The sequence below is a fragment of the Pleurodeles waltl genome, chromosome 3_1 (assembly GCF_031143425.1).
Source record: "Pleurodeles waltl isolate 20211129_DDA chromosome 3_1, aPleWal1.hap1.20221129, whole genome shotgun sequence".
NCBI classification, from domain to species: domain Eukaryota; kingdom Metazoa; phylum Chordata; class Amphibia; order Caudata; family Salamandridae; genus Pleurodeles; species Pleurodeles waltl.
The window spans coordinates 31,013,853-31,030,122 of record NC_090440.1 but is presented as its reverse complement, the minus strand read 5'-3'; the positions used below and the strand labels follow the sequence as shown (position 1 = coordinate 31,030,122).

The following is a 16,270-nucleotide window of genomic DNA, read 5'->3' as shown; positions in this document are numbered from 1 at the left end:
CAAACTGACCCAGACAGGGAATCCACAAACAGGCAGAGTCACAGAATGGTTTAAGCAAGAAAATGCCCACTTTCTAAAAGTGGCATTTTCAAGCACACAATCTTAAAACCAACTTTACTAAAAGATGTATTTTAAAATTGGCAGCTCAGAGACCCCATACTCCACATGTCTATCTGCTCCCAAAGGGAATCTACTCTTTAATCATTTTTAAACGTAGCCCCGCCATGTTAACCTAAGAGAGAGATAGGCCTTGCAACAGTGAAAAACAAATTTGGCTGCATTTCACTGTCAGGACATATAAAACACATTAGTATATGTCCTACCTTAAAAATACAGTGCACCCTTCCCATTGGGCTACCTAGGGCCTACCTTAGGGGTGTCTTACATGTAAGAAAAGGGAAGGTTTAGGCCTGCACTTGCCAAGTCGAATGGGCAGTTTAAAACTGCACACACAGACACTCCAGTGGCAGGTCTGAGCCATGTTTAAAGGGCTACTAATGTGGGTGGCAAAGCCAGTGCTGCAGGCCCACTAGTAGCATTTGATTTACAGGCCCTGGGCACCTCTAGTGCACTGTACTAGGGACTTACCAGTAAGTCAGATATGCCAATCATGGAGAGCCAATTACATACACATTTTTATACAGGAGCAATCGCCCTTTAGCACTGGATAGCAGTGGTAAAGTGCCCAGAGTAACAAAAACAGCAAAAACAGAGTCCAGCACACATCAACAACCTGGGAAACAGAGGCAAACATTTAGGGGAACTACGCCAAGGATGAAAAGTCTAACAATCCTCAATTTTAATATATTTGCCCTTTTTGACTTCATGATGAAGATTTGAGTCTTTGTAGCCTAGGCATATAGGATGCATTATCTGTCTCAGTCTTAAGTGTCTCCACAGGCCTTCATGAAGAAAGGCGAGATTCTCCGCTTAAGAAGATAGATTAAAGAAATGCTCCGGGGTCCCTGCACATGGGAGGGACTATTCATTGCTTATGACTGTACACGGAAATCCTGTACAAGAGAACCTCAGTTTTGGATGTATCAGGATGGCGAGGAGGTTTCCGTGATGTGTCCAATAACACCGAAGCAGTCACAGCAGCCAAATTAGAGGTCACTGGTGGTGGTTGACAATGGACCTGTGTATCTGGAGGCCAAAGGCTCATAGTGCTGTGTCAATTTGAGTTATGACTCCACAGCTCCCAAGTTCTGACTTTTCAGGACACCATCATAAGTTTAAAAAGCAAACAAAACTGCATTCTTTTCAAAACCTGAGTTTGCAGTGGTTCAGTTACACGGAGGCAGTTTTGATGAAGAACGTGTTCTCTGTAAATAAAATACTGCCACACTTTAGCCGCATATGTGGAATATGTACTTCAACATACACCACTGGACCCTTGGCTCTCTCCTCCACCCTCGTGGTGAATGTTCTTGGCTCATTTAGAACACTTTCTCTTAGCGCTTCATTTTTACCATGTATATTACATTAGTAATGTGAAGTTGAGGGCCAGAACCCCAACTTTTAAAATAGTTCCAGTGCCACTGTTCCTCGAGCAGCATCTTGCTACACCCTAAAATGTACCCTCTTAGCATCCTCTCGACTCCCCTTCCCAAGCCTCTTAGAGGTCTAATGCAGAGCCATCAAAGTGCAAGCTGCAGAGCGCTTCTGGAAGAATGAGAAATTCATTGCATTTTCAGCTATACACAGTTTTATTAGCATTTAGGAAGACAAAGACAACAAAACGAAAACGTTAATTCACTGGAATAATTAAATAGAACAGAATAGGTCGGTTGAAATACATTTAACACCTCATTACATATTACATATTAAATAAATAATTAATGTACTTATATAAGTCTTTTGTGGTGCGCATTGTAATCTAGTGTCTGCCAGGGCATTTAAATTAAGAATCCTGATAGGGGCACCTGGCACACAAGGGAGTATGTTCACATTGAACTGTACCCTCCAAGGTGGCTTGAAGAATTATGTAAATGCTCGAGGGAGGGATGTGAAGATCAGCTTTGGGTCTAGGCGTGCATTGTGCGCCTGTCATCTCTGCAATCAACAGGTCAACGTTGGACTGTATTTTTCCCGTGTCAGCCCTTGAATATTAAAGATCCCGGCTTGGGATTAAACCGCTCGTGTTGGCGTTTAGAGAGATGTCATTCATCAGACCCAGCATCCTGAGGAGAGAGGGCTTCTTCATCAACGCTCATTGATGGTCGAAACAACGTTTTCATCTTCTCTGTGAATGTCCTTCATCCAGTAAGCTTCATAGCGATTTCACTAGGAGACAAAACATATCAGAATGTTTCTTAATAACATCTTCACCACGTTTTCCTCCCATTGTTTTTCATTTTATGTTTTCACCTCTGTGTTTCTTTCTTCATTCCAAGAATGTTGGTGTAGCTAACTACGTATTTAGGCTTTTCATATGAACGGTGAACATATGAACATTTATGTATTGGCACACATATCTATATCTACACACATGCATACACACACACAGGTATATGTATAAACACATCCCCCAACACACACATATATATGCATATATACACACCCACACACACAAACACACAGATGCATTTTTATATACAGGATATATATAAACTATGGTCCAGATTTAAGAAGACCTAGCGCCACCTTGTGCCACATTAGCGTGGCGCAACAAGGCCAAATTTTCCGTGCCATATTTACAAAGTAGCTCAATGCAAGCATTGCGCCACTTTGTAACCCCTTGCATCACATTATGCCTGCTCCAGGTGTAATGCATGCAAGGGGCGATCCCTGTTAGGACGACTGCAGATATGGAGCAGTGGAATCTGAGATTCCACTGCACCATTTTTGTCAGCTATTTTTAATGCCTGCACACAGCACGCGTTAAAAGGAGGCTTACCGTTGTTTACAATGAGCCCCTATGTACTCTACAGGTTTAGCACTAACATGCTGGCGCTAATCTTGCAGAGTACATCAATAGCATCATGAATGTTGATGCTATTGCCCCTACCCTATACCATGGTGTGCAATACAATAAATACGGTGCACACATGGTGACGGTGGGGGTGCAAGAAAAGTAGTACAGCATTGGATGCAGCACCACCTTTCCTAAATCAGGGCCTATGTATGCTGGTGCACATAGGGTAATATACTATTTACTACCATTGTTGAATGGCAGTAATGCCATGACTAACAAGTGGTAAAGACTCGAGTAAGTCATGATGCCCCTACTCTACCATTTCTATGGTAATAAATAGCACTTGTACTCTGAGCATCTGCATATATTAATGCCATGGTATTTTTATTTGCACTTGTTTTAACAAAACCTACTTAATTAACACCATAATATAAGCAGTTACAATTGTGCAGTATGGCGTATTCACCACTCCTTAATTCCTACTGTGCTGCCTGCATGAGGCAGCACAGCAGGTGGCTTTTCAAACTGTTTCATTCAGTGGCATGAGGAGAGCGCTCTTAAAAAGGCTCAACATCAACTTCTGTCCCTGGTGTGAAGAGAGGATCAGAGGAAATGTGAGCCTGCACCACAATGTGTGTAAAAACCAGCAGCAACAGTCAAAAAACCTACACCGTCCCCTCCCAGATGAAAGGTATTAAGCAATTAAGGTAGAGTCTTAGCTGGTCAAGGCACCAGGCTGTATCAGAAGCTGTCATCGATGATGGGGAGCCGATGGACAAAGTCTTGGTTGTTGGAAAAGCTGGATTTTCTGGTCAAGGAGCCCATCATTTGTATCGTTGATGAGTGATGGTCATTGTTGAGCCCAGTGACGATTTCTACCTTAAAAAGTTTTTCTGGAGCTCGAAATACCCTAGCAGCACGAGGCTGTAGCCAAAGAGGGCTCCACGAGGCCAGATACCGTCATTGAGAGGTCCTGCTAAAAGGGATTTGCTGCTGTGGAAAAGAACAAAGCAGGAGCTGCAGGGAAGCCAACCCCACCTTTGAAGCACCTACATCGGATAAGCTTGCAGGTAGATCCCAGTCTCCTGTCAAGTCCCAGGGCAGTTTTTGATTATCCTAAATTCCAAAACCTGGGGCTTCTAAAAAATGCTCTAAGTCCCAGGTTTTCGATTTTAGGAGGAGGCCACTTTAATACCACACCAAGGGTTCAGGACTTCGGGGACACCATTTGGGGGCTAGGACTCACTCCAGCAGAGACCAGCAGGCAGGTATGTTGCAGGATATCTGGATCTTGTTGTGTCCATGAACCTAACACAGGAGCCCAGCCACCTAGTCCTTGGTGTCACTCTGGTGGTCCTGGGTTCAAGGAGCAGGCCCAGTATTCCTTCTTCAGGAAGCAGGGCAGTCCTTTCAGTAACAGGGCAGCAGGGTAGATCGTCCAGCTGTGGGGTAGCTGGACATTCCTCCTGGATCTTTCATAGATTCAGAAGTGATCTAATTTGAGGTCTGAGAGTGCCACTTGTTATCTACTGTGCCAGCCTTTCTTTGAAAGCAACACCTTGACTACTCCCTTACCCTTCCTGGGTTTGGCTCCAAAATGTCTGGGGTGACAAAAGACTAATGTCAGGTCCTTTATATGTGCTACAGGCAAGGTTTTTTGAAGTGTAACTTAGAGCAGGGCATAACTGCTCCCTGCCATCCTATCACACCTAAGCCAATGTTTTCTCCTTGTCTAGGAGAAATACACATCCTATAGCAGGAAAGCCATTCACAGACATGTGACCCAGGACACTGGCAGTAAGGCACACTAGTTTGGCACAGAAAATGCAAACTTTCTAACATTGACCTTTCCAGAATTCTGACTTAAAATTCAACTGTACCATGAAAGAGGATTTTAAATTACAATTCATTTAGGTGCAAACATAATTTTCCTACCAGCTCCAAAACTTAAGGTTCTACTTATTAAGGTAATAAGGTCATCTAATGTTAGTCTATGAGAGAGATAATCCTTGCAATAGTAGAAAAAATCACTTTGGGAGTTTTTCACTCTTAGGACACGTAAAACCTAAATCCACATGTCCTACTATTTCAATACTATGGATTCTGCCCAAGGAGATTTAGGGGCCTATCCTAGACGTGACTTATAAGTATTAAAAAGAAAGGTGTAGGCCTGGAAAACGGATTATTTTGCCAGGTCAAAATAGCAGTTTAAAACCGCACTGCAGGCTGCAGTGGCAGGCCTGAGACATGTTTTAAAGAGCTACTTTGGTGGGTGACACAATGAATGCTTCAGGCCCTGGGTACATGAAGTACCATTCGTTAGGGACTTACAAGTAATTAAATATGCCATTGGTTGTAGGTCAGTTTTTCCATGTCTTTAGGAGAGAGCACAAGAACCTTTGCACTGGTTAGCAGTGATAAAGTGCACAGACCCCAAGCTAACAAAAAATTATTTAGCAAAACAGGAGGGTTGAAGGCAGAGTTTGGAGGACTATCACCAAGGGTGTCTTATATAACAGGGTATCTTTGAGTCATATGTCTGGAGATGCTGCTAGACAGAGGTTGCTCACCTCTTTACTTTTAAAAACTTGTGCACATGATGGAAGTCCTCATGTAGATGACTTTATCTATTGGCTTGAGCCCCAAGACCTGAAATGTCTTAATAAATATCACTTCCGCTTCCGGTAGAGTTTCCGCCACACACAGACAGATGCAGAGGGGTATTCACCAGCGAGATGTTTGCCTCATTCTGTTGGAGAATGAAATGATTATGATAGCAACACTAATGAATACATTCTGAGGAAATAATACTTTTCTGTGCTGTTGTCGTGTAGTTGGCGTCATAAACATATCACTTAAAAAAGACTAACTCCACACAAAGAAGTCACCTGTTCTAACAAAAAGTAAAGCAGAGCCCAGTTTAAATTTACTAAAAAGTTCTAATTTTTACACCCTGGATGTGTCTACAATAGGATGCAGTCTGATGCTAGTGCTGGTGCAGACCCCCTCACTTTCCCTTGGCCTTGATGCTGTAATTAACTTGTTCAAATGGACAACTTTCATATGAACAAGTTAGCTATAGCATCAGGTGGAGCAACCTATATAAAATGTATATACTGGCTGTGTTACACCCCAGCACTTTAGACAGACTACTACAGTGATCCCTAACTGCGCACCCCTTACTAGAGGTAAATCTCAAGTTTCCACGTGAACTGGTGGACTTTGCATTTAATTGTTTCTCCACCAAAGCTGTTCCTCGCATGCCAGACACAGCCACTTTGTTACCGAATTCCTGTCACCTTGGTAGACATTCGTAAACATGGTGGATTTTCAACTTCCACCTAGGCGGAAGTAGTTAAGTACACCACGTTATCGGATGGATAATCTCCCACCCATATCAAAATATGTCTCATTAGCTTTGACCTAATGAAATGTCATCCAAATGTGTTCCCCACAAGCATTATGGTTCAGAGTTCAGCTAAACTTTCATTACTCGAGTCTGACCTTTACCCTAAAACTTACCGAAGGAGTATTCCGCCTTGAAGCCTGCATTGCTCACCCAGATGTCACTGTGGAACTGCAACAACAGCACGTTTCCGGTGGAGACCAGTTTTGGGACTCGCATCTTGCCACAGTATTTGCCTATTGGCTGAGAGGTGGAGCGGCTCCCGTCGCTGATAATCAGGTAGTCATTGCCACATTCAGGGAAGGGTTCAAGTTCGAACTGGGTGAAGGACAATGAGATCTGTGAAATACAGGATCATTGTAAGTACAGCCCTTCCAGCTCACAACACTTTCCACAGCAGAGAGAGTACTCCCTTCACAAACCATTTAATTAGGCCAGTACCCACACCCCAACATCCACCTTTGTTCCACCCTCAAACAGAGCCAAGCCCAATTACTAAAGACTATTGGCAGAATGAGGGTTCCAGGAGTAGGCCAACTCCCCATTACTTACACTAGCACTATGCTGATCTCAACCACAAACACCTTCGTATTCCCAACTACCACCACCATGAACACAAACACAAGTGCACTCACACTTACACCCTCTCCTCCCCATGATCCTCTACAAACTAGTGCATTAATCATACCAACAACTAACACACTCCTTTCAACCACTTGTGCACATCTTTTAATTACCACCCTAGTCTTTGTTACCTATGCTAGTACATATCTCAGCTTTTATCTGGTGAAAGTATATACTGTCTAGCTGTGCTGAAACTTAGTGAAATGCAGTCATAAAATGGAGCCCAGAATCTGACACAGGGCATCAGCCATGCTTGTCCGCCCTCACAAATCTTGTTGCTGCAAATCATGCACCATGTTGTTATGAGGGGACAGCTTCGTCCCCCTTTACTTTAGGAAGTGGCATGCAATCATTTATTTGCTTAATGTACAATATATGGATGAACTCAGAGTAGGCACACAATCTTTACTTTGAAATAAACTAGACAGCCTGGAAAGACTTCTGAACTATAATATTCAGTAAGAACAAATCAAAGTGGACCTAACGCTTAGAAATTGGAAGACAGATACTGCATGATTTGCACATTTCCAGCAGATTCATATTCCCTAGTTACACGTTATTGCGATTCCCATAGCAATGCTGATTTTCCGATGTCTGGAAGCAGTCAAATAAATCAATGAGAAAAATAACTGAAAAGAGGTGTAGTGTATGGAAAGAGACATATTGAATAAACTGCTTGTCGCATGTCTGCAGGAAAGGTTCAATCCAAGCAAATTGATATTTTAACTCTAGAATGCTCTCTGTAAAAAGTGGCACGTTTTCAGACCTTTTTCTGTTATTTGATGCCACCATGAGGTGGCACCTTAAGCCTGCTGCATTACCTGTCCTGCATATTAGTGTCTAAGTGTATGTAGGATGTATGCATGCACATAAATACTTTAATCTGCTTTTATCTTAAGCAAGTGTTTAAAATGCCTAACGACTTCTTGCCAGATTGTGCTGCACATACCTTGTAATCTGCTGGAGCCAGAATGGCCATGACACAGTCAATGCTATTGGGGTACTGCTGGGGGTACCCAGGTGAGGTGATGATACCACTGTCCGTAGTGTAGGTGCTGTCACATGGCACTGCTAGAAGATGGGACAATAACAAAAAGATTACATTTGTTTACCAAGGAAACGACAAAATGCAGCAAGGGAAAATAACTCCATAGAACAAAACTAAGCAGCATCCAGAAACAATGAGACAGCAGGGAGGTCCGCTCCCAAAGGGTGACTTGAAATACAATGCTAGAGAAAGAACAGCTTACCTGTCCTATAGGAGGCTGTGAAACCACTGGCTGAGCCAGCCCCATCACTGACAAACTCCACCAGCATCATGCTTCCAGAAGACAGAAGCGGCGGGAGATCCAACTTCCCACAGGCCTTCTTCAGTAGAACTGGGGATGATGTGCTGTCTCCATCGTAAACATTGATGAAGTCAGCAGAACAATCTGTGGTGAGCTGGACATCAAAGTCATCGAACTGCAAAGAAATCTGGTTTGGTAGAAACAAAAACAGGTATGACATGAACGTTATGGAAACAAGAAAAGCATATTGAATACTGCCGATAAGCCAAATTTGACCATATGTGGGGTGATGCGCAGAAGTCAGCAGACTTCATTGAAATACCCATTCTGGTGCCTGGAAGGAATATTACAGGGGTTAAGGCTTAACAGAGGCTTGGCACAGGCCATGTTAGTAATGCTTACTCCTATGATTGGGACGTAGTTGTATCAAGCTGGGTTTCCATTAACAATGATTAGGGATTAAATTGCTATGGCATCGACTAATTCAGCTCCCCTTTAGCAGTGATCAGACTGTGCCACTTTCAATTGAAGAGGCTTAATCAAATGGCATAACTGTGTGTCCCAGGAGCCACCAGAATCACCTGCATTGCTGCCAACATTTACAACTGAAGGCTTTCTGGCCCTAAAGTAGTGTGGAGCCCGAGGGTGAGCTTGACACTACCAGCAAAACGAAATGTCCCACCGCCTGTTGGGACAGTCCAACATAGACCTCTAATCTTTTCCACCACCATAAAGGGCTACAGAGTTAGCAACATGTGACAAGACTAACGGAACTACGTGTCCCAAGGGCCATCACGACAGTGATGACCTACTGCTCCACAAAAGCTTGCTGCAAGGCAGTGTGTTCAGTGAAGGGCTGTGGAAGTATGAGATGATCCTTTGCGGGATCCAGGTGATCAATGGAGCATCTCCAGGAGAAGAGGCATAGACTAACCAATTTCCTCTTCTCGTTGGGTGTGCCTTGGTGTGCTGCACTGTTGTCGCTTCTGCTTAGGTACCTGCTGTAATCTTAGCCTTGAGCTGTGTTTGCAGTTTCTTTGATATTTTTATGACTGTTGTGTAAGTGGCTCCTTATCATACATTGCAGTTCACCCAAAGAAACATCTGGGGACAATCATCTCACTCACCAAGGAGAAGGAAACTTTGATAACTCTAACGCCGATCCACCAAGACAACCGTCAACCAAAGACAGAGCTAAGTGCATGCCCTTGACTTAGCCACCTGTACCCAAAGTCCTGTGGTTGCTCTAGGCTGTATTGTCTCAACAAAGGAATCCATTCTAGCCAGTCCAAACACCAGACATTACATAGCTCCACTGGTGAATGCAATAGTAAATACATGTACCGTTCAGTTCAACTATGTTTCTCTCTCTGTTTCAGTCTGTGGACCTCAATGAACTTCTCAAGATGCGGGAAATCAGACTCATCCATTGACATTTGTGTTGAATCTCTGAAAAGTCACGACCAACCACTGCCTCTTGTTACAATGGGTTTTTCACTCTTCCAAACGCTAAATGAGTCTCTGAAAACATAAAAATGAAGGAATCTAAACGTGTGAAGTCACCTTGTTTGATGGAAGACGGATCAGCCACTGGCAGTCTTCTCTATTTTTGTACTTCTCCGGAGGCTTGGGTGCTGAAAAGGATCCCTGTTTATCAGACAGCAGGGTGCTGCAGAGATCTAATGAAAGACAGCAACCAATCAGCAGCGGACAGACATATGATGGGAAACATGAAAGAAGACATTCTGGAAATGCACTTCCACCTCAACATTGTTACCGCTGGAAAGCGTATTGAGATTTGCATCAAAATAAAGGTACTTTAGCTAGAGGTTGCCAAACTTGGACTTCAAAAACAGTTTTGAAACAAGCTTTGGCAAAGCCAATAGGTTTCCTTTTAATGTGCTAACATACGTAAACAGTATTTGTACATGGTTGTATTTACATGTGCTAGCACATTAAAGCCAGAACATTTTTTTAAACGAAAGAAAACAATGGATAAGAGACAGATGGAGAAAACAATGGCAATATCCATAAAGGGAAATACGATGGGAATTGAACATTAATGGAAACCCAATAGGAAAAAAGAACAATTTAAAAAGTAGCAGAGGTAAAAAAAAACAAAAACACTGGGGATGAAAACAAGAAAAAAAGCAGTGGGTAGTCCTCACTAAAACCAGAAAAAAAACCATACAGTGAAAATAACAAAACAAAGAGAATTGCTTCCTGTGCAATGTATGTTTGAGATAAATATTGTAATGTGTGATGATGTGCTGAGATATAAAATAGTTTTTCATGCCGGGCCATGGTCTGACTACGCAAGATGGCAGACTCTGTGAACAGATGCCGAGTCCAATCCCTGCATCAGTATTCATCCTTGACTCTGCTTGGGGCTATCGAACCCACAGGTCTCCTGACCATCGGCTTCACCTCCTGGAGATACCCCTCACATGTGGATGTTCCTGCTTCGGGCGGGTCAGCGCTCTAAGGCCTGATTTATACTTTTTAAGCGCCGCATTTGCGTCAAAATTGAATTTTGTACGTTTGTGCCGCTTTTGCGACAGAAAATGACGCAAATGCAGCGCTAAAAAAGTAGAAATCAGGCCCTAAGTGCAGCCAAGATGTTGGCATCCTACGGTTGCTGACTGGGTGGCCCAGGCTGCTCCAGAGCTGCGTGTGGACAGGACGTCCATGGAGTGCTTGGCTGGCCGAGACACCCTCAGTCCGCCTGCTGGCTGGGCCTCTGGGCAGCCACCTGCTAAGGTGACTCCCCAAACCATACAGACTGCCAGCGCTCAGAACAGAGCTGCTGCCTGGGATCGGAAGGGACTGTATCGACAGGCCCACAGCCTCAAGGGATTCCTCCCCAGAGAGTGAGTAGGGTGCACCCAGCTGGCCTTCGCCTGACCTAGGCTCTGGCAATCAGGGTTTAGTGGGGAGGATTGGGAGCCCCCCACTGCCTCCCCACCCTGTACTCAAGTTACCGGCTCACGGCATGCACCAGTATACTTGGGGACCCACCACCCTTCCTCCCTTCCCCTCTCACTCCTTCTAGGTGCCTCCATGGAATGGGACCCTGTCTACCTCTTGATCAGCGGGCTAACTGCTTGATCTGCCTACACCAGCCTAGAACTTGTGGTGCAAGTGGGTTGCCCTCGTTCATATTGCAAGCATTGCACCACTTTGTAAATACGATGCAGCAAAATGATTTGATCAGAAATTTTTGTGAAAAAAACTATAAATAGGTGGAGCTCAATGCTTCAGGGTCCTGTCAGAAGGAGCTGGAAAAAAGAACTGAGGTAACTGCTTCTTGCTAAGCATGATGGGATATGGAAGGACCATCCGCTCTTAAAGGCACACCTTTATTTTGATTCTGTATAATGGCAGCCTATGGGCTACACTGCCCTGCATTCCTTCATCCTTATATAACATTGCAAAAAGGTTTGTGCACGATTTTTTTCTGTGAAATCTTTAAAATATTTATGCATTTAAATGCATATTTACTTTACAGTACCTTTTTTCAACCATGTAGGATGAAGAATGTTGGCATTTGTAGCCTCTCCTTTAGGCTGCATATTGACATTCTTAAGTGACTTTGCAGGCCTTCCTGAAGAAAGGCGAACATCAGCACTTAAGACAATTTCAGAACAATGGTCCCCACAGGCAGGCGGAACTATTCAGCGCTCATGATTATCTTGGAAATGCCCTACAAGAGAACACAACTATGTAAAGGAGTACTTCACACACATGATCAAGCATCTGTTCAGACTTTTACACTTCAACACTGCACCTGTGTGATCTTGAAAGCTAACGTAGTGGTCAGTTTTAGTACCTCTTTTGATGGCCGTGTTAAAGGTTTCTTTATTTTCGAAATTAAATTATCATGGCATGTGAGAAGATGGAGGCCACACTTATTTGATCAATTCGTTGAGTCTAACTGGAAATACTTCAATATATAGGAAACAGCTGGACAGTTAACATATTTGATTCATGACCTCCTGGTGAGTCAAGAACAGTGCACCCTGAAGAGTACAGGTACCTTGTTGGGAGGGCACTTGACGTGGTCAGAGTTATAAGTACTATGTAGCCACTCAGAGGAGGTTTATGTGTTTTATTGTCCTCTACCTTCACACCTCATCATCCCTGGTTCTCCTTGTCCGTGTCTCCAACATACCTCCATGCCACTGTTGGATAGATGTCCCACTGGCTTTAGGAAGTAACTTTACATTCACAAAGACACTGCTACACCTTGTAGCTGACTTTGAGTATGCTAAGTTAGTATTTGCTACATATTAATATTGAATGCCTTCGGTGACTGCTGCTGTGAGTCCCAATGCACACACAAAATGCAAGCTCTTTACGTGTTACTGGAGAAAGGTGGCACCGAAAGGGGCAACTTCCCTCCTTGCAACTCATAATGTAATAGACAAAAGCTTTGTGACCTCTCCTGGAATCAGAAGTGCTGCCTGAAACCTCCCATGGTTACTGCCTCACCAGAACAGCCGGTGACCATCCACAAAGTGAAAGCTGCCCATTTTTAACAAACTTCCACTGTGTACGTGGAAACGTCTGGCTTTGGCTGAAGTAGACAGCCATCACAAGGAACCAAGGACACCTGCAGACTCGCTCCCACCACTGATGCTGCTTAGATTTTGCTGCAGTCAGCTAATACAAGCTTTTATGAGGGAGACCATGTTTGCCTTAGTACACACTGCCCTTTTGTTCTGAGCCCAATTCATAGATCAGGAGTGATGTAGAGGACTGGCCAGAACACAATCCCACACTTTGATATGTTAGCACAACAATAAGAAGGCCCACTCCTACACGTGTCTGTTATCTTTATTTACAAGAGGTGAGCACTTACCGCAGTTGTACAGCTTCTTGACTTTGGCTACGTCCAGGTTACTGAGTCCATACCTCTGTCCAATTTCTACTGTGGGGTCCGGTTTTGGAAGTATGCTTGGTTGCCAAGGCATGTTTGAAAGTGTTTTTCTGCAGGAACAATCAAAATGTTGCATTGCAAACTTAAATCTATATAATCTGGAAAGAGGTCAAGAGAGATGCTGGATGGGAGATATTGAGGCGTTACAACCAGAGCTGCCCATGGCTCAGTATCCTGTAATTCTGGGCAAATCACTTAATCTCCTAGTGCCTAAGAAACAAAATGAATGTATCCTTGTGTAACTGGTGCTCAGGTAAAGCACTCCAACACCTTTGGGTCGAGTTTAAAAGTGCAGAAAAATGCTAGCCATTGAATCACCTCACGGTTTAAACACAGTGGAGGAAGAAAATAAGTTACTTACCTGTAACTTCAGTTCTCCAGTATTGGATTAGTTCGTAGATTCACATTCTTGAATCATTCCCCGTCGTCGAGATGGGAGTCTCCCATCTCCACAATGGGGAATGATTCAAGCATGTGAATCTATGAAAGTTCCAGTACTGGAGTAAACAAGCTTCACCTAGTTGAGGTGTGCCTTAAGAACAAGGTGGCTGGACAGGGCCAGACAATCTAATACCATACAGTTTACACACAGTAATGGAAACAGGCTTCTTCTAGAGAAGGAGTGACTTAAGTATGCGGAGTTATGATATGCAAGTGTGGTAAATGCATGGAACCACATTCCAGTAACAATTAAATAGTTGTTACTTATTTTGATTAATGATTAATGATTTTATTGAACAAGAGACAGCACAGAGTAAAATTCCAGATGGCCAAATATGAGTGTGGTCTATTGTGGTTTACCGTGTCCACTAGGTCGAATACAGGTTTTGGAAAGAGAACTTCCTATACAGAATATTGCAGCTCATCATAGTTATAGTTTAGAACTTGCAATTAGTGCCTAATGGCATCTATTGGTTTTAATTGATATTTTCTAACTGGCAGAACTTCCACATTTATTTTTGTGGAACATTTATAAACCAATATTCACAACTGTTTGGGTTGTAATGGGACTCAGTGAAAACCATTTCCTGCTGGTCAACTGTAATTTTGAGCATGGACACTTACTGAACTGTCAGAACTCTGTTACACTAGTTATGTCTGGAATGAAACAGATTTATGTATTTTTATGTAATTCATGCAAAGCTTAAAACAACCATGTAAACATACAGGGGCATAGCTTCAGGGGGCTGTTTGGGGTGTTGTACCTTTTTGATAAATGTACTGTTTAACAAATAGTTGGGTACAGGAGCTTTCAGTCAGATATGGGAAGGTGTCTGTTGGATTTCACTTGGAATTTTTGAATACTCACGTGGACAAAAACAAACGCACACACACTTTGTGATGGTCTTAAAACACTGTTATTTTACAAAATACTGTGTTTTAAATACTGCCTCACAATCCACACTCATTTCCCTTTCCAGTGACCTTTAAGTAACCCTCTTGTGCTGCATGTCATACAATGATTAACATGATATGCCAGCGTGTATGTCGTGAAAACTGAAGCTCACCCTCTGCCACCAAGTCTTGCTGACCAAGCTACGCCCTTGGAAACATATGACATACACATCACAGTATTTTTTTTTAATATGATTTTAAAACTTACAAATGTGGCACATGTATTCATGGCCCAGTGCTAGGAGTGGTCAAGGAATTACTCTTGTTAAACAGAAATTACCAGGTACTATTACAGCTCTTGAAAAGAATACAATCTAGCCAAATTAGTTCCAAGAAGTCGATGTACAGAGGTGTAAAACCCCCTTCATATGAGACTTGAACAAAAAAAACACACATTACTGCACCAATGAGCAGATCTTCAATGGAGTACACCTTCATTAAAGGAGTTATAGAGGAGCCCCAATAAGACTTATAAAAATAAACAACATTTGTTATAACTGAGTTCTTTGACTCTGTGTACTATAGTGGTCACATATACATTTACTCATCAGTTCGCCATGGTCCCTTGGGCCCCACATATCAATTCATTAAACTAACATTTTTCAAATGCCTTAATGTTGGTCCTTTGCAGATTAACCCTTTTTTCTTGGCTGAATACAGGTGTAGCTAATCCAGAGGAAGGACATCACTAGGGATGGGTGACATTTCAATTACTCCTGAGTGATCTCTGTAATTCCACTTTACTCTTTGACAAAGAATTACTGATAATTACTGATAAATACTCCTCTTTGCATATTTAAGAGTAAATTGGGTGAATAAATCCTGCCACGAGAGCACATTTATCTTTGCGTCCGTTTGGATGCAAGGGTGCAGTTTATGCTACGAAAATAGAGTTCAATGCTGGTAGGAAGTTGGGGCAAACTTCGACAGCAGGAGCATGCATAGCAAGCGTGAGCGGCTGCTCGGTATTCACGTCTGTTACATTTAGCACTATTTCTTGGCACAAAATTCATCCTCCGGGCCACTTTACACTTATGGGAGCACTTATGCACTAAGACATAGTACTAAACACAGTATTACCATTCCTGTGTAATTAAGGTGTAATCTCTCTGGATTCTTAGGAAATTACTCTTGATTATGCTACACAGAATTATTTGATTTACACCCACCCCTAGTGACAACGTTGCTGGCATATTGGAGCGTACTTATATCCAAGAGGACAGGATACAATACACAATCCCACCTTACATCTCTCACAACTTTGGCGTTTCCTTGCCCCAGGGCTTACTGTGTAAAAGAATAAGTGATGGGGGCACAAATATTTGTCCAAAGGTCAGCGGCCGGTGTTATGAGGGTCAGAGTGCTGAATGCCAAAGCTACTAGTCTGGATTCCAATTCACGCCTCTTTTAATCACCCCAGACACTCCCTTGCCCTACATTTCACTCGCTCAGGTTATTTTTCTCCTTATGTGACTGTGTTTCTGTTTGTCTCTTCCTCCCTTTGTGTTTTTTCCTCTCTTGCTCTGGAGCAAAGTTTGTTCAAGAAAAATAACTGCTGATCCCCAGAAATGAGTTCTGGTGTGCCCCATCTGCAAGCACCTGCTCAAATTAAACACTGCTATGCAAGTCTCCTCTCACACTTCTCCATTTGTCATGATAAAAATTACTAATACTACCACTAGCTTTCTCAGGGCTCCTTG

At 43.0% G+C, this 16,270-nt stretch overlaps 1 protein-coding gene across 2 annotated transcripts in view; it reads right to left on the bottom strand.

Moving 5' to 3' along the window:
- Nucleotides 1-1,694: 1,694 nt before the first annotated feature.
- Nucleotides 1,695-16,270, bottom strand: part of LOC138283721 (astacin-like metalloendopeptidase) — an 85,565-nt gene continuing 70,989 nt past the window's right edge. For both annotated transcript variants that reach the window (XM_069221764.1, XM_069221765.1), the window contains 6 exons: nt 13,098-13,225; nt 9,800-9,915; nt 8,198-8,423; nt 7,897-8,018; nt 6,440-6,662; nt 1,695-2,286 (listed from right to left, as the gene is read on the bottom strand). In XM_069221764.1, coding sequence (XP_069077865.1) covers nt 2,273-2,286; nt 6,440-6,662; nt 7,897-8,018; nt 8,198-8,423; nt 9,800-9,915; nt 13,098-13,225 — 829 coding nt within the window. In that variant the 3' untranslated portion in view covers nt 1,695-2,272. The remainder of the gene's footprint in view (nt 2,287-6,439; nt 6,663-7,896; nt 8,019-8,197; nt 8,424-9,799; nt 9,916-13,097; nt 13,226-16,270) is intronic.